The following is a 22,078-nucleotide window of genomic DNA, read 5'->3' as shown; positions in this document are numbered from 1 at the left end:
GACCAAGAACTTAGTCCAGCACTGCCCACCGCTAACCTCCACCCCCAGGAGATGTCTAGCCTCTGAGGACATACCCTAGCAAAGCCAGCAGCTCCCTAGAAGAAATTTTGCATGGAAAGCAACTAACAGTTCCTATAGGGCCAGCAAGGGGGTCTGAGACCCTGGAGACAAAAATGGCCATGGTGGCCAAGTGAGCACTGGTTTATTGACCACATCTCACATTCCAGAAAACATGTGACAACTGAACACAGTTCCCTGATAGCTTTGCTGGAACATGGTGTAGGCAGAGCCTGGGCAGGGGCCAACCTTGGAGCAGTCTTATATGGGTCTTCCAAGAAAAGTTACAATCTCCAAAAAAAGAATTCCACAGTAGGGAGAGGTTTAGAGTTCTGCAGCAATTATGGGTTGAGAGCTGTTGTTCTTAGGGGCCAACCTGGGCCTCAACTGGCCTACCAGTGAAGGCCTGAGGGTGGTGTCTTCTCATCTTTATTGCTTTCCAAGGAGAAGGGTGGGATCCGGACATCGAAGTGGGAGCCATCGGGTCTCTCGAAACGAAATGTGCCCCTAAGGATTAGAGAAGCTGGTTTAGAGGGAGTAAGGTCTTAACTGAAAGGCCTCTTGGACTGTGTGGCCCCATGTCCTCGGATCCAACCAGAGCTGGATGAGGAAGGCTCGGATTATAATCTAAGCAGAGATCCAAGAACACAAAAAGCACAACTTTTCAGATTCTTGGATATGTACTACATATGTGGCTCTGTACCCAACTATACCAATTCGGTCTCAAGTCTTGAGACCTAAGTCTCAAGCCACAGATTATAAGGAACTAAGAGTCATAAAAACCACAGTACCACACAACAGTGACTAGCACCCATCTGTGCTCACCCCAGGACCTTTGCTGAACTGACCACAAATTCAGCTTGCTCAGGTTTGTTTTTTGTTGTTATTTTGTTGCATGAACCAAAATAGTCTCACTATGTAGTTCAGGTTGGTCTAGAACTCATAAACCCACCTCAGTCTCCCCAGTGCTGGGATTATAGGTGCACAACTACCATACCAGCTCCAGCTCACTTTTCTAACTGGCAGTTTCTGTGGAGTTGAGCAACATATACTCCAGATACACTCACTCACCACATGTGCCCACTGGAAGCTTGCAGAGAGACATGGCTGCTATACTGGAATGCAGGCTGCTCCTTGGATAACACTGGTTCCTAGAGAATTCAGGCAAAATGGATCAAGCCAAGTCCCAGAAACATTCTCTGTACCCTGGGATGTTGACCAGATGCCTCCTTTCACCCAAACAACCATGACAGCAGACACATCTACAATGACCATCTTTCAGGACTTCCTCCCACATCATGGCCAAGGACCTGAGGCTTTTAGTCTGTCTCTAGGAAAAGGAAATGAGGCGACCAAGGGATGGGTGCTAAGCAGACTTTCTTTGAAAGCATCTCTCCCAACATCCACTCAAACCAGGTTTCCAGAGCTATGTGTTTCAAGACAGAGATTCCTATATCCCAGGTAGTCAAGGAATGACCCTAAACTTCCAAAGTGCTAAGATTATAGGCACAAAACCCATGCTCAGTTAATGCAGTGCTGAGGTCAAATTCATGATGCAAGGTAGGTACGCTACCAGTTGAGTTACATCCCCAGTCAGTCCCTTATTAATTAGCTTCTCCATCTCGCTCTTCATCTGTGAAACAGGTTACAAACAATCTGCCTGTTACAAGATTTCAAACCACACAACCACACACAGGAACACACACTGTCCATACCAGAAAAGAATAAAACATAACCAAAGTTCCCAGGCCTGCTAACGGGAACAGCAACTAGGCCATCATGGCCCAACAATACTCACCCTGCCCACCACCCCTCGTCCTCGAACTGTTTCCAAGGTCCCTGAGAGACTGAATATCCGCCAGTGCCTTTCCCGGAGCTGAACCACATCACTGTCCAAGTTCTCCAAGCGTATACAGTAGCGCCACTGTGAGGGGAAGAGTTTGTGTTTGAGGAAGAATGATCCTTGGGCCACCTCATCCACAATTCCAAAGTAAAAAGCAACAAAGGCTAACATCTACATCTTAACAGTGTGGATAACTATATCCACCCTGCCCAAGAGGCAGGTACTATGTCTCCACACCACCCCCAGACTATTCCTGAGCTCCAGCCAAGGGAGACACTCACCCAATAGACGTGGGAATTCTGGGCTTCCTGGAAGGGGAAAAGGTTTGAGGATGAGACTTAAGTCTGTTCCAATCAACATATCTCAAGTGAAGTATTCCTGGAAGGTGGCAGAGGCTGATCAAGCTGTGACTGTCTGGAGGCAATGACGACTGTGATAGAACTATGGCCTAGAGCCTCCCCACATTCTTCCTGTTCTGCCCCTGCTATAATCCTGTCAAAATCAAGAGCTGGATGCTAGCAGAAATCCACTACAGGGCTCTTTTCTCAGCAGTGTCCCTGCCAGCCCTGACCTGTCCTCCTTACAGCCCTCTTACTGTCATCTGACAGATGCTGACATCCCCCGTGTCTGAGTACTAATAGGCCGGAAGTCTTCCATTTATACTTTTATCTGCATGCCTAGCTTAGAGTGAGGCAAGGCACAGATCAGTAAATATTTGGCTACTAAATACAAAGTGTGGACGATCCACACTGATTTGGGCAAGTATGTATATATTTCTCACAAGAAAGATTCTATTAGAGGGGAGATGGAACTGGCATGAAGGACTAACTACTTCCTGGTCTATGGATTTCCTGCTCTAAGTCATGGTGATGGCCATTATCAAGAGGCTACCTCAACCTTACCCCACACATGCACATAAGCACTTAAAAGCAGAACCCTGGGGGAGGGTTTAAATTTAGATACACTCCCACCCCCAACAGTTTAGTCACATGGGGATACCACACTGAATCTGGGGCTAATCCTGCAGGAAGAAGCCCAGGCTAGCACACACCCTCATGCCCATGTAGAAAGGGATGACTGTGACACGGATGTTCTCGGTCGTTTCCCGGTGCACATCAGAGAGCTCTAGCCACGGGTGATTCTTCTCTTGCCAGGCCCGTAGCGTTTCTCGAGCCACAAAAGGAGGTGCTAGAAGAGACAACAGATTAGTCCAGACCAAAGTCCTGGGCATACCTCCCACTCTCTAGCTTTCCCTCCCAGAAACTCCCAGTTATTTCTGATACTCTGCTTGAAGAAAGGGGCTTCCCCTTTCCTGAGACTACCTTTAGTCTGGTCATAGAGAAGAAATCTTTCAAAGAGTTCATGTTGGATGGGAACCTGATCCGTGGAAGTGTAGGGGAGGATGTCTTCATGGCTGACATAGTCCAAGCCTGGCACAGAGAGGCAGAGCTGGTAAGACTCACAGAGCACAGGAATGAGGCTGAGAGAAAATGCCTTCTGGCCTTGCCCAAGGTAGGTGACCCTGGCACCACAGTTCTCAGTCATGATCCCTCCCAGCAGATGACATCAGATTCCTCTCCCTTGGACACCAGACCCCTGCTCCTCAGGTACCATTTGGATGCTAACTCCTCACCTGGGATGGCATAGAGGGCCCGGCTGTCATCATGGTTAGCCAAGAAGGTCACAGCTTCTGTCTGAGATCTCTGAGACTAAAGCAAAAGGTGATTCAAAGGTTCCTTGGCTACCACCCAGTCCTGAGGCCTTAAGGCCCAGAGCTGACCTAAGCTCTCTCTGACCCCTCTTTGTTCCTAAATGAGTAAAAATCTTTCCCATGGAGAGAACCCCAGGCCCAGGCACTTTGCTTACTTACTATATGTGGGCAGTCACGGGCATCAATCAGCACTTGATAGTAAGTGTGAGTTTTGCCTTTCACCTCCTTAGAGCCATGACCAGCAGGGTTCTCTGCTCTGTGGGATGAGAAGCAGCCCAGATCACCCCAGAGAAGTACATGGTATGCCTGGCTCAGCTAATTGCCATCTTCTTTCCTAAATGGGCTGGTTCGTGATCTGAAGGGGCTTTGAATTAGGTTGGCTCCAGCCAGCCTCTCCCATCTAGAGCCCATGAAGTTACCATTCTGGGTACCTCCTTGAAGAGGGTCAGGACAATACGTCTACTTGTTACCTGAGCCTCAAGGCCATGAGGACCTTTTACTTCTTTCACCTCAGGGTTGACTATGATTACTTTTGAAACTTCCTTTTTTTTTTTTTTTTTAAAGATTTATTTATTTATTTTAAGTATGTGAATATACTGTTACTGTCTTAGACACACCAGAAGAGGACACTGGATCCCATTACAGATGGTTATGAGCCACCATGTGGTTGCTGGGAATTGAACTCAGGACCTTTGGAAGAGCAGTCAATGCTCTTAACCCTCGAGCCATCTCTCCAGCTCTAACTTTTTTCTTTTAATGTACTCTAGTGATTATGTGAGATTAACAGAAAGATAATCTACTGGACATCAAGAAACCAAGAAGCAGGGCTAGAAAGAGGGCCTAATGGTTAAGAGTACCAGCTGCTCTTCTAGAAACACCCAAGTTTAGTTTCCAGCACCCACAACAAGTTCCCACTGTCTCTAACTCAAGTTCTGAGGAATCTACAGCCTCTTCTGGCCTCCAGAAGCACTGCGTGAATGGCACAGGCCTTCATGCAGGCAGAACACTCACATGCATTATATAAAAATAAAATTCTTCGAAAGGGATGAACCAGGAATAGCCTGGTATGAACTCATGCCCTCCCCAGCACTGGTTTGACAGAAGCAGAGGCACAAAGATCTGTATGTGTTTAGGACAACCAGGGCTATGTAGTAAGTATTTAAATAAATCAAAGAGTACAACCAGCAGTAATCCTAAAGAAGGGGTAGAAAATGGCTGTGTTTAAAGGGCACTGACTGCTCTAATGGAGGACCCAAGTTTGGTTCCCACATTCATGACGGCTCACAACCATCCATCTGTAACTCCAGGCTCAAAAAAATCCAACGCCCTCTTCTGGCCTCCTGAGCACTGTGCACAGACACACCCAGGCAAAACATCCAAAAACACAAAATAAAAACAAATCTTTTTTAAAATAAAAGAAAAAAGTTAAAAAGAAAGAAAGAAAGAAAATAAACTAAAAAACATTCCCTAAAACATCCCCTAGGGTTCAGATTATAAAAAAGGACAGCAGTAGGAGTCTATAAAAAGGAAGGACAGATTCTGGGGAAGCCCAAAGAGACCCCATATACTTAGAATTAAGCACTTTTTTCTCCATGGGGACAAGTGCCAGAGAAACACTCTGGGGTTATGTCTTTTATTTTAGTTGATTGGGTTTTTTTTTTTTTTTCTGTTTGTTTTGGGGTTTTTTTTTTTGTTTGTTTGTTTGTTTGTTTGTTTTTTTGTTTTTGTTTTTCAAACAGGGTCTCTTTACAAAACCCTGGCTTTTTTGCTGTCTTGGAACTCACTCTGTAGACCAGGCTGGCCTTGAACTCAGAGATCCTTCAACTCCGCCTCCCAAGTGCTGGGATTAAAAGTGTACAGTATCACACCTGGCCTAGGTAAAAACAGTATCCCCTAAAGCCCAAGGGGATGCTGTTTTTACCTCAAGTGCATGTGTCTGCCACAAGTCAGATCACCTGAGGATACCATGAGACAAGACAGGGAAACTTACTTTTCTGGAGCTGCAGAAGCCACATCCCGGTCATAAAGTCTGGCCTGCCAGGGAAACAGGACGACCCCTCGGTAACCAAAAACACTATGGAGGAATAGCTAGGAGGAGAGAGAGACCTCAGTGAGACTGCTGTCTAGCAAACCCATGCAGTTGGGCCCTGACCATGAAGCAGTATGAATGGAGGCAGCTGCAGCAGTCCTCCCAGCTGTGCCACCAAACCCTAAATGTAACCCAGACATTAGCATTCTCGTGCCTCATCACTGAGCTGACCCCACTCACTCTTCAGGTCACCTATGGCCTCCAGGGAACTTCCTTTGACCTGTGTAGAACCACTGATTATATTTCTTTGTCTGCTTAAGAATTTGTTTTACTTTTAGTTAGTTATATGTATGTAGTATCTATATGTGGGTACCATGTATGTGGGTGCAGGGACCCAAGGAAGTCAGAGGCATTGGATTTCCTGGGGCTGTGTAACTATGGAATCAGTTCTGTCCTCCCCCTGTACTTCTAGGCTCCCTCAGCAAGTGCCTTTACCAGGGAAGCTATATCTCCTGCCTCTCGCTGTGTTTTAAGAGTGTCACTTCATTATACCTCAGAATTGAAGTGATCCTCTGAGTCTGCTTCTGAAGTGCTGGAACTCAATGCTATTATACACCTATCTCCAGAAATCTCATCTGTTAAAAGTGTGTGGTTCTAGTATAAGCATACACACTACCACAAGTTGTCCTTTGAGCTCTGTGCCTGGGCACACATGCACACACAACCCATTCTAAATAAATCAATGTAAAAAAAATTATTTTAAAACTGGTGATTCTGAGCTGAACATGGTTGCATATACCTATAACCCCAGTATTCCATAAGTAATAAGACTGCAAATTCAAGGTCACCATGGGTTACAGAATGAGTTCAAGGGGGCTAGAGAGATGGCTCAGCAGTTAAAAGCACTAACTGCTCTTCCAGAGGTCCTGAGTTCAATTCCCCAGCAGCCACATGGTGGCTCACAACCATCTGTAACAGGATGCCATGAACTTCTGGTGTGTGTCTAAAGACAGTGTACTCATATAAATAAAAATAAATATATTTTTAAAATGAGTTCAAGGCTAAACTGAGCTACACAGAAGCCCCTGTCTCAAAACAGGCCCCAAATTTCTTATCTTGGTCTACCATCAAAATGAAAATTGACAGAAACATGGGGATATATAGCTCAGCAATGCAGCATCTGTCTATGAACTGGTGGGCAAGAGGGTGTGGAATGAAAAGACACAAATACTGCTGAGATTCAGTATTCTGACCAAATCAAGCTCTGTTCAGGAACAGAACAGTCCATGACCATACCTACCTGCCCAGTCTCATATTTTCCATTTTGTTTTGGCACCTCAAACACACCAACTGTCTCCAGCACTTTGCCTTCTGCACGGTTTCTGATCAGGAAGGAAAACAATATGCAAGTGAAACCCTGAGAAGATAGCAGTGCTCTGTCAGGAAAAAACAAATGCACTAAGCCCCCTAGCATACTGCAGGGCCAGGGCAATGACAGCCAAGGACCAGGATGCTGCTTTTCCGCCTTTAAGATCCAGCCATAGGCATCTACTTGGTGAAGGCTCTCCCAGTCTCCCAGTGTTTTGTGTAACTACTCCAAACTTAATTCCTCCTATCTTAACTTCGCATTCCCAAGGTCATGCTTGCATATCCCACTGCAATACACACCTTCACCAGCCCTCCTGGTCTCCTACAGCATGTTAACCATCCCTCCAACTTTGCATTTCAGCTACTGGTGTGCATGCCTTGAGTCCATGAAAGACTGTTCCCTGAGAGAAATGCCTAGTGTGTAAGAGGTTCTCAAAAGCATCTGTTCAGAGGCAAGCAGTTCTCTTCCTACTCTTAGCCACTGCTCCTTGACAGTGAACTCACTAAGCCTAGCGTTCGCTATGAAAAACTGTTCTGAGCCAGACACGGTTCCACACATCTATAATCCCAGGGCTCTTAAGGCTAAGGCTGGAAAATAACAAGTTCTGGGCCAACCTGGTTATTCAGCATGATTCTCCTAATTCTACACATTCATCTGTGCTGTAAACAGTCTTTACCCTGACCTCAGGACCTAGCATCTCTAGATTCCCAAAGGTACCTCATAGTAAGTAGTACACCTAGTACTGCAGTCTCTCCACACAGTGTCTTTTCACATTTACTTGTCTTAATTAGCAAATACCTCCCTCAACCACTGTGAGGTCAGTTAGGATTAATCTTGCTACGGACCCGTCAAAGCACTGTGATTTTATTTTGGAAATGTTAACTTCATACCCAACTTTTCAATCCTGTCTGGTCCCTACAAGGCTTTGTTTACACTACCCCCCCATTCCTTGAACCCTATTTCCCAAGTCACATAGGCAAAATCAGTCTCCCCAAGGTCACATGGAAGCAGGACCCACAAAGGTAGACACTTAAATCGACTTGTTTCCCCGATAATAGCATCTTTCTGAGAGTCATTAACCAAAAAGGGCCCGGGGATCCCTGTAGCTCTATCAAATGGCAGCCCACTACAGGTGCTGGGGACCCCAGCCAGGAAGGCAGGATTCGCTTAAGAAGCGTTTACTTGTTCTCCCTTGGAGCTGCCCTGCACTGCCAGGGCCCTGGGCAGTGCTTCCTTCTTGCTCTTGGCACATGTCCCAAGCAGCGCATGTCGGCTCCCTGCTCGGGACCCTTTCTCAGGTGGCACTCCGGTTGCCCAGAGAGAGTCAGGCCTCCTGGCTTCCTTAATGGCTAGGTAGGAAATGCTCCCTAGATTCTGGGCCCGGCTCCCTGGCCCCCTCTCTCCGTCCCTCACCGGGACGACAGATGCCTTCGTGCCGTCGCTGTGGCCACCGGCGGAAGGGCCCCTGCTCCACCGACCGCACACAGTGGCCTCGACCCTCGGGTCGTGGCTAGCGACCGAGACCACCAGCGGCTGCCCACTGCTAGGGCCCGTCGGGCCACACAGCCAGCCATGTCCCGCCCGAGCGCCCGCTCGGCTGCTGACACAGGGCCCGACCCGCGGCGGGGCACCGTCCCGCCCCCGCCCCACACTGCCCCGCGCCTAAGCCCCTCCCCTCGCCGTCGGGCCCGCCCCCCGCGGCCGCGTGGGCTCTTCCAGCTACATCCGGCTCTGGTGAGCGGAAGTCCGAGTTTGGGATCACCTGATCAGAGCGTGAGCCAGAAATGGCGTCTTCCTTGCTTGCAGGCGAGCGACTGATTCGCGCTTTGGATCCTGGCGGAGAACTGGAACGGGAGCAGCTGCCCCGGAAGCTGCGTGCCCAGCTCGAGGCTGCCCTGGGGAAGAAACTCGCGGGCAGTGGTAACGCCACGGGCCCCCGGCGCCTGGTTTCCTTCCATCTGATCAGAGAACTACATCAGCACCTGAGAGAAAGAAGTGAGCAGTCCCCAATTAAGAGTCGCCGCCTTATTTTCAGATCTAATCCCTTCTGAGTCGTTTGTTGTTTTTTTTCTGTCATTTTCGAGTGCTCACCCGATTTTTCATTTATCCAGTCCGAAAGCCTTCTCATTAACCCCAGGTTTACTACTTCCATCTTCCGTTAAAATTCTTCCTGTGTGACAAAACGTATTTTCCAGATTTCATTGAGTCCTCTTTTAGGTCCACCTAAGTCCATGTGACTTTTTAGAAACTCGAGATTCTAGCCCAGTACTGTCTGCCAAGTTGAGTTTCTCCATTTGGGGGCCATATATCAATATGAGCTTATCCTGTTTGGGAAAGGTGATTTTTCCTTCCATCTCAGAGGTAAAAGTAGGGAATACAAGCCCCAGTTTAGGGGTGAGGGTAGGGAAACGGTAGCAAAAAAAAAAAAAAAAAAAAAACCAAAAATATTGAAAGATCTGAACTGAGAGTTGCATCTAGTTCTAGTCGTTTTAAAGAAGTCATTTCTTCTTTTTGAACCTATTTTATCTGTGAGGTAGGGAATAGGGTAAACTGGCATGTAACATGTTTTGCCAGAATTAACATATCCCAGCCAGAAGTGCAAAGATGATCCAACTATTCAGAGTTAAGAAAACCTTAGAAAAAGATCCTCTAATATGGTGTCCTCTGAGTATTTAGCATTACAACTCGATCCTGTCTAAGACACATCTATTATTTTCACAGAAATAACCTACCATTTGTAGGGTAATTGAAAACTGACAGTTAAAGACAACTGTGTGGTACTAAGAAATATTTCAATGGAATTGTCCTAGATTTTTATTAGTTGAAAATTATCTTGAGTAAAATAAAAAAATGAATACACACAAGTAGAGAAAGAAAGTGATCACAAGGCTAGGCATGGGACACGCCTGAAATCTTAGCATCTGAGGGGCTGAGACAGTAAGTGTGAGTTTGGTCTAGATGTGGTACATGAGAATTCAAGAGACAAACAGGTGTGTCTTTTTATGTATGTGAGTACACTGTAGCTGTCTTCAAATCCCATTACAGATGGTTGTGAGCCACCATGTGGTTGCTGAGAATTGAACTCAGGACCTCTGGTAGAACAGTAGGTGCTCTTAACCCAGGTAGGTGTATCTTTATAAGCTTAAGGTTAGACTGGTTTACATAACAAGTTCTGAGCCAGCCTGGTCTACGTGATGAACCTTGTCTCAACAACATATATATGAGTTAATAGGGATAGCCATGTTTTATTTGGGTAAAAATTAGGGCTACCCCCTTCTATCATCTTAGCTTTCCAGCCTCAGCCACATGGGTCATTATTTGGAACCTTTTTCTTTCCAGATTCTAGGCTATACCTTTATGAACTCCTGGAAGGCAGTGAAATCTACTTTCCAGAGATTGTGAAGCCTCCCCGGGTATGTAACAGATAGATTTGTGAGAGTTGGGTATGAGTTTTATTAATCAGCTTTTAGGCTTGAAATCTTATATTTTAATTCTGGAATAGCCGGGATGTGGTTCAGTGGAAAAGTACTTGACAAGGTCCTAGTACCAATAAATAAAATTTGGAGGCCAGTGAGATACCTCAGTGAGTTGGGGGTACTTGCGACCAAGCAAGGCAGGCAGCCTGGGTTCAATCCGAAAGACCCACATGGTGGACAGAAAGAGCTAACTCCTAAAGGTTATCTCTTATCTCCACACATGCACTGCTGCTTGGGTTTGTGTGCATGTACAAAGGATTTAAAAAGCAACAACAACAAAAAAAAAAAAAAAAAAAAAAACCTGTTGGGAGGGAGTCTAAGATGAGAGAAAGAAGCCTTCTCTGACAACTTGGGGAAACCATTTTCCAAAGCAGTGGAAGTATAACAGGTATGGGGGTGCTCCAGTGTACCTCAGAACCAATGATTATGATATACTCTGTAACAAGAAATACGTAGAATATTCTTATGTGGTTATTTTTGCTTTAGAATCCAGAGCTCGTTGCCCGGCTAGAGAAGATTAAGATACAGCTAGCCAACGAGGAGTATAAGAGGATCACTCGCAACGTCACTTGTCAGGTAAGGGCCTCGTGCTCGGTATGTGTATTAGAATACAGAGTATGGTGTCACACCTTTAACCCCTGTACTCCAGCTGCAGGGACAAATGGACCTCTGAGTTTGAGATCAACCAGAACTGTATAGCGAGACCCTGTCTCAAAAAAGAAAAGAAAAACATGGAATTTGAACTTGGTTCATATACTGTTCTAGAACTGTAAGACCTGTGTTCTATGTAGACCAAGAAGAGTCTTCAGTGTGTTCACTGAGATTCTGGGTTTAAATGGTGACTTTTTTTTTTTTTTTAAGGTTTATTTGTTTATCTATTATATGTGCAGTATTCTGCCTGCATGTATACCTGCATGCCAGAAGAGGGCACCAGATCTCATTATAGATGGTTATGGGCCACCATGTGGTTGTTGGGAATTGAACTCAGGACCTCTGGAAGAGCATCCAGTGCTCTTAACCTCTGAGTCATCTTTCCAGCCCTGGTGACTGATTCTTAAATGTCATATAAATGGATATGAGCTGTGGAGCTTTTGCCTTTATTCCAGGAAGAGTTTCTGTGGCTCAGGCAGCCTCCCGAATACTAGGATTACAGACGTGCCTGTAGCCTCTTTGTCCTGACAGGACGTCTTTGGTATGTTTCTGCTATAACACAGGAAAGTAGATTGGTCCCAGGCTAAAGAACCCACGGAAGGGCAGAGTTGCTATGTTGACAAATATAAAGGGCTGAGGCTGGACTGGTAAAGGGGATTTCTGAACTGCTCATTCTGACATCATCTGTTTTGTTGTTGTTTTGTTTTATGTTTGTGTTTATTTGTTTACTTTTTTCAGGATGCACACTGTGGGGGGACTCTCAGTGACCTAGGAAAGCAAGGTAAGGTGCTAGAAACTCAGGCTGCTCAAGCCTCTCCCTGGGATTGGTCATGGCAGTCCTTCCTACCGCACTATTATGGGATAAAGGCTAAGATACTCAGACTTGGTCTCTGAGAACACAGTAGATAGAGGAGGTAATTTTTCCTCCCTGAGAATGCCGACCTAAATGTTTCTTCTCTGAATTGTTTCCAAAGTGAGGTCAGTGAAGGCTCTGGTCATCACCATCTTCAACTTCATTGTCACAGTGGCAGCTGCCTTTGTCTGCACTTACCTAGGAAGTCAGTATATCTTCACAGAAATGGCCTCGGTGAGTAGGCACTGGGCAGGACAAAGTGCCCCTTGCTGGGGTTAATGGGAAAGGGAGGATGTGTGTGAAGCTGCACAGGTTAACCAGTTGGATATATTTATGCAATAAATGGGATATGTTTAGCTTTACAGTAGTCCTAGGGGAAGGTAGCAATCCCAAGAGCTACTGTGACCCATTAATATAGTTTCTCATGTTGTGGTGACCCCAACCATAAAATCATTTTTATTGCTGCTTCCTAGCTGTCATTTTGCTATTATGAATCATAATGTAAATCTCTATGCTAGATATCTGATTTGTGACCTCTATGAAAGGGGTCATGACCCACGGGTTGAGAACTGGTGGCTTAGGGACTAGAGTAGGAAATCTCAGTTTGGGTGCTGGCCCACATCCCTTATCCCTAGCTCTTCCACCTGCAGAGAGTGCTGGCTGCATTGATCGTTGCCTCGGTGGTGGGTCTGGCAGAGCTGTACGTCATGGTGAGAGCAATGGAAGGAGAACTGGGCGAGCTGTGACCGGTGCTTCATTGCCTATCGCTGACTTTAGTCAGCCCATGATGCTCTTTGTGTTCAGCTCCAGTTAGAGGACCAGGTCAGGTTCTTTGGGGAGCCCTATCTGCTGTAAATTTCCTTGGAGAGGGATAGATGAGATTCAGACAGGGTTTCTTCTTAAAAACGAAAAGAACTGATCTCAATACCTTCTAAATCCAGTGCCCATCTGCCTTTACTGGTCCATTCTGGGGTCCACTGAGTCTGGCTTTTCTCCCCCAAATGGACTCTACTGCCTGGAACTGGCCCAATAGTCAGAAGACAGGACAGGCATCAATAGAAGAAAAAACAGTTAATACAGGATGGTGGGCCTAGAAGCCGGGCAGCTAACTCTTGTAGAAAAGGAAATAATGTCAGGCCATTTTCCAGAGGTCAAACAGCCTGAGAGAAGTCAGATGATCAGCTGTGGCCCTCCTGGTAAATGGAGCCAAAGTTGTCTGTTATCCTGCTGTCTTTGTTATGTTACACTTTTCAGAACTTTATAAGTTAGAGAATCTGTTTAAGGCACTTGAAAGATGTTATTTATTCAATAAATATTTATTGTGTTCAGTGTATTTGTATTTTTGGTCCTGTAAGAACACAAAGCACAAAAACTTGCATAATTCTGTGAATTGCTCAATAATCTGCCCTTTTGTTTGTGACAGGGTCTTGCTATATAGCTCTGGCTGACTTCTGCCTCTGCCTCCTGGGTCCTAGGATTCAGGCATATGCCTTATGGCTTGTCCAGAGGTCTGTTTGTCCTGCCAGCCTGCCTTTCTGCCTACCTACCTCTCTCCTTTCCTTCCTTCCCTGTGTATGTCCGACTATATGTTTGTGTACCGTATGCATACAGGAGCCTGAGGAGAGGAACTAGAATTAAGCTGTCATGTAGGTGCTGGGAATTGTACCTCTGTTCTCTGCAAGAGTTGTCAATGCTCTTGACCCTGAGCCATCACTTCAGCCCTCAAGCCCCTCTGTTCCTAACTGTAGACTTTGTTTCTTTTTTTTTACAACTTTATTTTTAAAAAAAGATACATATACAGATTATTAAAAGCATTTTAGCGTAAATATATATGAATATATTTTTACAGTACTTGATTTTTTAAAAGGTTTGATAATATGCATTGAAATCTTACTATTTACAAAGATCATAAAGTATATGTAAAACAAAATGTAACATGGAAATAGTCAAAGTTTTTGGTGTGTAAAGATTAAACATAATGATTTTTACTACCAAAAATTGCCACAAGGCTATCTTCTTAGCTCTTAAGTTATTAATGGTTTAAGGTCTAGGTGTGTAGACTTTGTTTCTTAGAAGTGCTCTTATGCTGTCTTCTCTGTTTTTTAAATATTTTACATTTGGTGTGAATATAAGCACAGGAACACATGAGCCAGAGTTTTCAGATGGAGATCAGAGGGCAACCTTCAGGAGTCCATTGTTGAATCAGGTCTCTGGGTTCTGCTGTTGCACTGTATGCTCCAGGGTACTTTTCCCATCTCTGCTTTGTAGAAGTGCAGGGATTATAGATATGCACCATCACATGCAACTCTGGATTTTGCTCATCAGCTTGTACAGCCCATGTTTTTACCTACTGAGCCCTGTCTCTGGTTTGTTTGCCAAGCTTCTCATTAACTAGATCAGCAGACAGTTTGTCAACTGTATTTACCGATTCATCTTACTCAGAGAGACGTGTCAGTGTAGAAAAGTGTAAGTGGCATTTTACAATGTTTCTGATAATCAGGACTGTTGAAGGCAGGCCAGGTGCTATGCTAACATCCGGAGAAAGCAAGAGACCTAACTCGTGCCTTGTGTGTGTAAGGGACTTCTCCTTGTACACAGACAGAGTGCTGAGAGTTGGCTGACCAGTTCACAGCACAGGAATGTTCAAATCATTCTACACCCACGAGACATGTGGCAGGTGGTCAGAGGGTCAGCATGTCTGGGCCTTACTCAGGAGTTCCCCTATAAAGCAGCAGCAACTAGCATTTTTAAAAGTGGGTTTTTAACTATGTGTCATCACATGAAGGTCTTTACTTATATTTTCCCCCAGACAGGGAGTAGATGTTCCCATCTTCCATTACAGACTTCCAGGGTTGTAGTTACAGAGCAGAGCTAGGGTTTGCCCGCAGCAAGGCTGCACACAGACCCCATGCTTCTCTCTCCAAAGCAAAAGAACTCCCGAGGCAACTAGAATGTCCTGGGGTGCAAGCAAGCTGCTATGTCCCCAGAGCCTGGGAGCTCTGAGCTCAGCAGAAGCCTGGACATGATTCCAACCCAGAGTCTGTGGCACCTGGCCCTATTTAGGGATTTGGTGATGGGAGATAAACTTCCCAGGCAGGCAAACCTCATCTCCATTAATTTGTGACACAACAATCCAGATTAAAGTAAAAAGTTTTGTATTATTTGGAGATTAGTCAGCATTACAGATGACAGTTATATCAACAGCCCCTACCCCCAGTTCTGTCAGGTTATCCCCCGAAGCCCACATCAGCAGCCAATCTGATCTTTGGGGAAATTCAGTCATCCTAAAACCCAGACTTCTATATCTGTAACTTTAATATCACTCTCTCTTCAAATCCACAGTTCTGATTAATTTGTCCAGGTGGCAGGAAGTCAGGCAGTGGAGCCCTGAACCATGAAAGTGTGGGTCTCTGCAGTCCAGTACCCTTCCCGTGGCCCTCTTAAACTGGTGGCTGCCTCCTTAGAGGAAAAAGATCATTCAGCTAAAATAGTAGGAGTTGGAGACCCATCCTGTCAGTAAAGGTGAAAACTACGGTCTCTTACCTCCTGATGAGACAATGGGCATATTCCCCCAAAAGGACCAGGATGCCAAGTTATAGGACCCAGGCTCAAGTCACTGCACAGGACCTCAACTAGGCTGGTGGGGGCTGTGGGTGGGGGTCTCTGAGCTAAACTGAGAACACTCCCAGTGCAAAAAGAGGCAGGGGTTCTCTTATGTGCTCAGCCCTAGGAGAGACAATTGACTACAAGGCCAAAGCCAAGTCTTACAAGCTCTACCCCTAAGTTAGGAGTGCTCTACATTGGTGACAATGGCTGAGGTATAGATAGGGTTGGACAGGTTGCCTAGTGAAGTCAGAAGAACAGTTTGATCTAAAGAAGAGTGAACCCCTGAACCCCCACTTGTCTCCCATGGGGTTGCAGCTTTAGCCCCTGACCAGCTCTGCCCTGAACCCAAAATGGGGGCTAGGCAGGAGGTCTGTGGTGGGCATTCTGAAGTATGCTGAACTGAACTGGTAGTGTGTAGAGGATGGCTTGGTGTTCCAGGGTCCCAAGATAGCTGGGGAGTATCTAGAGGAGAACAGGAACTTGGGAGAAGCTCCAGCCTGGTGGTCAGGGATTCTGGCTTTCTGTCCTTGATTCTCTTGGCACAACGGTTCTGGAACCACACCTGATAGGGAAGATGAAGGGCTAGATCTCGGCACCAGCACACCTCCTGGGACAGAAAACTGAGGGCAGGATTTCCAGAGAGAAGAGGCTTTGTGTTGAGCCCAGAAGTTGGCTCTTGGGACTCACCTGGATCTTGGCTTCAGGTAGATGAGTTACCTGAGCCAGTTGCTCACGGGTGCTGATGTCAGGATAGGGCCTAGCTGCAAATACCCGTTCCAGCTCCAGCAGCTGCCCAACACTAAAAGATGTCCTCTTCCTCCGATGGGGACCCAACCTGCTGGCACAGCCTGTGGGCCAGGATGGGAATCAAACCAAGACTCCCTGTAAGAGCCTCTACCCAGCCTCAAAGCCTTGGTCAGCCTCTGCAACCTCTACTTCCTCCTCTCCTCACCCTTCTCCGTCCCACCTCCTTGGCCTGCCCACCCTTTCCCCACCAGGTCACCTGGAGATGCCTCCACAGGACTGGCCATGGAGCTGACACAGGGTGAGGAGCCAGAGAGCCATGCCACGGCCATTTCCCACACCAGACTCAGGCCTTAGGATTTTAAGCTGTTCAGAGTGGGTGGCTCCACCTCTAGAGGGAAGAGGCTTGGTGTTCATTCAAGAAAGGTTGAGAACGGGGAAACACAGCAGGATGGGGGTTGATAGAGATCTGGGTTTGACCAAATCGATGCACACCCTAGCTTTATCAAGAAGCTGATCACACCTCTATTCTCAAACCTCAGCCTCTAACAGTCTATGCTCTATGCTTTCAATCCTGTGCTCTGAAATCCTTCCCTCAAACCACAGAAACCCAGGCTTCAGCTGAGCCCTAAAGTCTCCAGGCACACTGGTCTTGGCTTCCTTCAGGGGGAAGAAGGTGGATTCCTGCCTCACTCTCTGAGGACTAGGCAGTGTAATTGGATAGGATAAAGATGCTGTTGGAACCACCTCCTGTCAGCAGGGCTAGGGAACAAATGGCTCCACCAGCTTGCCCTCAGGGATGCCGACCCAGCATCCTAGAGTCAGGAAAGGTTGACAGCATCCCCTTCCATGAGGGTCTTCTGAGCTGCCTTACTATGAGGGAAGAGTTGAATATGTTCTTCCTGTTCTTGTCCTCCCCTCTCCCTGCCTTATGCCCAAGACAGGCCTTGGAGAAAAGCCCCCATTAGGATTCGAGTTGTAGGAATCTTTCCCTCTGTTGCTCAGGAGTTAACTGTATCATAGATTCATGCATGACAGACAGCAAAACTGAACTGAATTCCACCCTCCTGTTCCTCGTGTCCTCTGAGGTCCTGGTTGATTTTATGGTCAAGGAAGCCTCACCTGGGGTGGGCGCCTGGGAAACTGACAGATGTCAGGGCCTCAGAAGGAAGAGCACCTGAGCCCAGTGAGGGTCTTCTCTGTCCTTCATTCAATCCCGAGAGCTCCATTTGCCCTCTCTTTTTCAGGGGTGTCAGGTTTGAATATGCTTGGTCCAGGGAGTGGCACTATTTGCAGATACTCCTTGTTGGAGTAGGTGTGTTGCTGTGTGCGTGGGCCTTAAGACTCTCACCCTAGCTTCCTGGAAGTCAGTCTTCTAACAGCCTTCAGATGAAGGTAGAACTCTCAGTTCCTGCACCATGCCTAGATGCTGCCATGCTCCCTCCTTGATGATAATGGACTGAACCTCTGAACCTGTAAGCCAGCCCCAATTAAATGTTGTCCTTATAAGAGTTGCCTTGTTCATGGTGTCTGTTCACAGCAGTAAACCCTAACACAAGGGGATAGGGCTGCCCACCCTATTCAGGACAGTAGTCTTAAGCTCCGGGTCAACAGACTTTATTGGGCTGGGAGGAATAGGCTGGAGGACAAGGCTCCTGAAGCTGAGCAGTGTGGGCTCTGATTCCTACTTCTCAGAGGCTGGGCAGCCCAGCCAATACTGAGCAATGGAGCGTGGGTAGGGAGGATTCACAGAGTCCACTCGACGGGTTCTAAGGTTAACTCGGTAGTACTTGTCTGAAAGAGAATGGAAAGAGGATATGTGAAATTCTGCCTGGTCCTGTCCACTGGTCCCAAGAAGGAAAATGGCTTTTTCTCAGAAGGGAAAGTGAAGCAGGCAGATAGGGACACCATCTACAGGCTGTGTTCAGCACCCAGGGACCAGTACCTGCAGGAGAGACCTACCCAAAACCAGGCTAAAGGAATAGAAGGGGCTCCCACCTCCAGAGAAGAAATAGATGCTCTGAATGGGCTCACAGGTGGCAGGTACATGCCAGTTCATATAATCGTAGTTGTAGGTTCCTAGCCCACTCTCTTCGCTGGAGAACAAAGAGAACCAAACTGAGCGTGATGAACGACGGGAGTTCAAGCTGCGGCTGTGGCCACGCCCTCGGCGTGAACGGTAGCGTTTTCGGCTTCGACGCCTAGACTTCTTTTTTTTGGCCTGGGCAGAGTGGAATGTGGAGCCTGTGATGTAGATGCGGCCAGCCATAGCAGCATCCACTTTTCCTGGCACACCATGCCAATCCCGGCTGATAAATCTGGGTTCTTTGGCTCCACCTGTAATAGGGAAGGGGTAATGCACTTTGAGGATTCAGGCTTTGATTCCTCCAGCAAGGCATTATATCTGTCTACCTACCTACCTACCTACCTACCAACCTACCTATCTACCTATTTGATTTTTTCTTTGAAACAGGTTCTCAGCACCTACTGATGGCTGGCTTGGAACTCACTAAGAAGATCAGGCTGGCCTCTTAACTCACAGAGATCCACTTGCCTCTGCCTCTGAGTACTGGGATTAAAAGCATGTGCCGCCACACCTAGCTCCAGTAGAACCTTTAGAGTTCATTTGCTGTGCCTTGCCTAAGACACACAACTCAGTACCCAGGCCCCAGGCCTCAGACTCCCTGTCCAGTGCTTTTTTCCTGTGTCCTCTTTCCACTATATCCCTTATATCTTTGCCACCTCCCAAGCCCCTTAGCCACAGCCCCTCCTTCTGCTGTTTTAGGCAAAGTCCAAGGTATGGGGTCCAAATGGAGCCATGCCTCACCCCCAAAAGTAAACAGAAGCAAAGTCTAGCCAGAGCAAACAGCTCTTGATCGATGGTGTCACAGTTCCAGGCCCCTCCCTCTGGGGCCCCCACTATCACAACCCAGCCCTACTCCAAACCCACTTTCCAGAAAAAGAAGCCAGACTTAACCTCCCTCCATACCAGAGGATCTGCCCCAGAAGAGAAGCTCAAAAATGTTCTCCCAGCTGTCCCGCTGAAGCAAGGCAAAGTGTTCAAACACGGCTGACAAAGAACTTCCTTCACATTCCTCCTGGCTGGGTTGGTTCTGGAATTCATACTCCCAGTACTGCCTTCCTGCAGAGCAGAACAGCTGATATTAGGAGGGTGGATCTCACTAAGGCTGGGGAGCTCCAAGGCAGAAAGGAATCATAGATAGAACAAGGACTGTACCACCTTCCCCCTTCTCCTCCCACCCTGAGTACCCTTGAAGAAGTAGACCCTCTCTCGGCCACTGTAACGGTGGGCAGGAAGGGCTAAAGCAGCATCAACATTGTCTGGTATGCCACTGAAGCCTTCAGAGATGTTTCTGGGATAGCCAGGCTCCAGGACACCATCCTCAAAGCGCCAGTACCGACTACCCTGAAGGGCAGAGATGAAAAGGGTGAGGGCATACTGCTGGGGACAGAGCAGTCCTATATCCCAAACTAACTGTCACCATTTCTGGGGTCCCTGACTGCCTTGTCTTCATAGCTCCCAGCACCTTCCATGATACCCTTTACCGTACCTTGAACAAGTAGGTCTTCCCCTGACAATTAATTCGAGTGAAAGCAGCATCAATGGGGCCCTCAATGCCCCAGACATCTTGGATGAGTTTGGGGTACCCAGGCCTCACTGCCGTTTCATCTAGCTCATAGCAATACTGCCCTAGAACAGGGGAAACTGTGTGAGAAACAGCTGATCCTAAGGCAGACCCTACCACCATCAGACCTGTCCACAGAGTCACCTCGGAAGGCAAAGAGGGAACCATTCTTGAGGTCTGTGAAGGCATCAAAGGGCTTTCCACTACACAGTTCTTCCTCTGGAAACTCAGAGATCCCCTGATCAGTGGTGTCAGGGCATTGGGTCACCTCCTCCAGTTGCTCCACTTCAGGCCCTTGGATGCTTGGCTGTTCCTCAGGATCTAGGAAAACTGTCGGCTTTTGAGTCCCTTCAGTTCGAGGCTTTAGGTCGAAGTGTAGAGAGGTGTTCTCCGATTCCACACGGGTGTTGGTGGTGTTCTTGGTCTCCTCCGGGTAGTCATAGTTCCAATACTCATCTTCTGGCATAGTAAACACATCCCCCCGAGTCACTGTAGGCAGAATGGGAAGTGGTGAGTGTCCAGTTGTGGAGGGAACCCCAGGCTCACCCACCAGGGCTCTGAACTCACCGTGGGGTTTGCACTGCTCCATGTAGTCAGTACAGCAGCTCTGATAGTAAGTGCAAAGCTCATCGCATTGACACTTCTTGCTGGCCATGAAGCCCTGAGTACAACGGCCCTTGCATGACTCTATGGGAGGGAATATCAGATTTTACAGCCCAGTCTAGGGCACCTGCCCACCCTGAGTTGCCCTAGATGTCCACCAATCCCCTCCCACACCTTGGTCAGCCTGAGAAACCCAGGCCAGCAGGGCTAGTATGAAAAGGGGCCTCAGAGGTGCCATGGCAGGCCTCTAACAGAGGACCTTGGCAACCTGTGCTCAGAGCTTCTGGACTCTCACTGTCCTGCCTGGGAAAAGAATCAACCTGAAGAAGAGTTCCTATTTTTCAGTGTTTCTGCCTTTATTTGATCATCCTCTGGCCCGGCCCCATTCCCCTCCTCCAACCACAGCTGCAGCTAAGGGTCACATTCCCAGAACCTCAGCCCTAGGAGAGCTGGGAAACAGAACCCTTGCCAAGAGCAGAGTCAGCAGGGTCATGGGCAGGAGGGATAACACGCTTAGTTGGGAAGGTGGAAAGAAAGCATGTGTTGTCTCCCTCCGAGCCAGTTATGTTAATCTCCCTGAGCCGTGCTTTTTATAAAATGGGACCATGGTACCTTGCCTCATCAGGTGTTGAGAGATTCCATGAGCTGGAACAGACAAAACGTTTGGTGCCTGGAGTAGCTTCCAACTCATTCCCATAAGCAGTTATTGATTTACTGTTTGATCAGGCACATCCCTACCTGGCTAGGTGCTTGTCCCATCCTACATCCACTTCAGAGTTGAATATTTAGGGCGGTGGAAGAAGTGGGGGGACTGACAAGCATTCTAAGGAAGGTTTTCTTTCTTCTTAAAATTTAAATTTATTTATGTTTTGTGTACCTTCTCACATGAGCATCTGTGCACCACATGCATGCCTTGTGTCATGAAGGTCAGAAGAGGGCTTTGAATACCCTGGAACTGGAGTTTTGAATAGTTATGAGCTGCCATGTGAATGCTGAGAATCAAACCGGGGTCGTCTGCAAGAACACGTGCTCTTAAAGGCTGAGCCATCTTTCCAGTCCCAGAGCCCATTCCTGAGGCTTCCACTAATCCATTGATCCTCAGAGGACCAGCCCGCCTACAATGACCTTATTTATTTAAAAAATGGACTCAATTGTGCATACTTTTTAGACTCACATACTAAGTGTGATCTCTCTATAAAGAAAATGCTCACTGATTAGAGTGCCAGGCTTTGAGCCAAATTTCAGGCACGGGCAGGCTTCTGAAGACCCTAAGTTTTCTGTTCTGTAATCACAGATGAGCGCGCTGTTGGTGTCTCTTCTCTATGGACCGCAGTAGTTTCAGCGGCAAAATGAAACACTACTCCCTACAGACGTGTGAAGCCTAAATGAAAACCGGCATTAAAGGATTTGAATCTCAACTGCGATTCTTTTACCATCCAGAGGGGACGTGGATACATTCAGCCACCTTGCTTCCACATTATGAGGGTTG

At 47.1% G+C, this 22,078-nt stretch overlaps 4 protein-coding genes across 4 annotated transcripts; 1 reads left to right on the top strand and 3 right to left on the bottom strand.

Annotated features, from left to right (window-relative positions):
• Positions 1 to 185: 185 nt before the first annotated feature.
• On the bottom strand, positions 186 to 8,646 carry POLDIP2 (DNA polymerase delta interacting protein 2). Its single transcript, XM_080923771.1, has 11 exons — positions 8,423 to 8,646; positions 6,941 to 7,022; positions 5,602 to 5,699; positions 3,771 to 3,867; positions 3,534 to 3,609; positions 3,223 to 3,330; positions 2,952 to 3,088; positions 2,182 to 2,208; positions 1,856 to 1,981; positions 1,129 to 1,208; positions 186 to 564 (listed from the first exon to the last, which is right to left on the bottom strand). The coding sequence occupies exons 1-11, from the start codon at positions 8,581 to 8,583 to the stop codon at positions 450 to 452; spliced, it is 1,107 nt and encodes a 368-aa protein (XP_080779897.1). The 5' UTR covers positions 8,584 to 8,646; the 3' UTR covers positions 186 to 449.
• A 130-nt stretch (positions 8,647 to 8,776) lies between these two features.
• VMA12 (vacuolar ATPase assembly factor VMA12) lies at positions 8,777 to 13,317 on the top strand. Its single transcript, XM_080923151.1, has 6 exons — positions 8,777 to 9,004; positions 10,349 to 10,422; positions 10,972 to 11,061; positions 11,875 to 11,917; positions 12,111 to 12,223; positions 12,640 to 13,317. The coding sequence occupies exons 1-6, from the start codon at positions 8,794 to 8,796 to the stop codon at positions 12,733 to 12,735; spliced, it is 627 nt and encodes a 208-aa protein (XP_080779277.1). The 5' UTR covers positions 8,777 to 8,793; the 3' UTR covers positions 12,736 to 13,317.
• Positions 13,318 to 15,773: 2,456 nt separating this feature from the next.
• On the bottom strand, positions 15,774 to 16,626 carry SEBOX (SEBOX homeobox; the record flags this gene model as incomplete). The annotated part of the gene is made up of 3 exons (XM_080922417.1): positions 15,774 to 16,157; positions 16,283 to 16,443; positions 16,599 to 16,626. The coding sequence occupies 3 exons, from the start codon at positions 16,624 to 16,626 to the stop codon at positions 15,774 to 15,776; spliced, it is 573 nt and encodes a 190-aa protein (XP_080778543.1).
• A 1,374-nt stretch (positions 16,627 to 18,000) lies between these two features.
• Positions 18,001 to 20,893, bottom strand: VTN (vitronectin). Its single transcript, XM_080923490.1, has 8 exons — positions 20,764 to 20,893; positions 20,554 to 20,673; positions 20,131 to 20,475; positions 19,912 to 20,051; positions 19,610 to 19,766; positions 19,329 to 19,481; positions 18,338 to 18,676; positions 18,001 to 18,133 (listed from the first exon to the last, which is right to left on the bottom strand). The coding sequence occupies exons 1-8, from the start codon at positions 20,825 to 20,827 to the stop codon at positions 18,024 to 18,026; spliced, it is 1,428 nt and encodes a 475-aa protein (XP_080779616.1). The 5' UTR covers positions 20,828 to 20,893; the 3' UTR covers positions 18,001 to 18,023.
• Positions 20,894 to 22,078: the final 1,185 nt, after the last annotated feature.

The sequence above is a fragment of the Micromys minutus genome (genome assembly GCF_963924665.1).
Source record: "Micromys minutus genome assembly, chromosome: 10".
NCBI classification, from domain to species: Eukaryota; Metazoa; Chordata; class Mammalia; order Rodentia; family Muridae; genus Micromys; species Micromys minutus.
The sequence above is the reverse complement of the archived record's forward strand: the minus strand, read 5'-3'. Positions and strand labels throughout refer to the sequence as shown.

Coding starts and splice junctions, on each gene's coding strand:
- POLDIP2 (XM_080923771.1), bottom strand. CDS start 8,583: ATGGCTGGCTGTGTGGCCCGACGGGCCCTAGCAGTGGGCAGCCGCTGG. Junction 5,700..6,940: donor GAAAATATGAGACTGGGCAG/GTAGGTATGGTC, acceptor CTCTCCTCCTAG/CTATTCCTCCATAGTGTTTT. Junction 3,089..3,222: donor TCTCTATGACCAGACTAAAG/GTAGTCTCAGGA, acceptor TGTCTCTTCTAG/CACCTCCTTTTGTGGCTCGA.
- VMA12 (XM_080923151.1), top strand. CDS start 8,794: ATGGCGTCTTCCTTGCTTGCAGGCGAGCGACTGATTCGCGCTTTGGAT. Junction 9,005..10,348: donor TCAGCACCTGAGAGAAAGAA/GTGAGCAGTCCC, acceptor TTTTCTTTCCAG/ATTCTAGGCTATACCTTTAT. Junction 10,423..10,971: donor AGATTGTGAAGCCTCCCCGG/GTATGTAACAGA, acceptor TTTTTGCTTTAG/AATCCAGAGCTCGTTGCCCG.
- VTN (XM_080923490.1), bottom strand. CDS start 20,827: ATGGCACCTCTGAGGCCCCTTTTCATACTAGCCCTGCTGGCCTGGGTT. Junction 19,482..19,609: donor GAGGGTCTACTTCTTCAAGG/GTACTCAGGGTG, acceptor TCTGCTCTGCAG/GAAGGCAGTACTGGGAGTAT. Junction 18,134..18,337: donor CATCTATTTCTTCTCTGGAG/GTGGGAGCCCCT, acceptor ATTCTCTTTCAG/ACAAGTACTACCGAGTTAAC.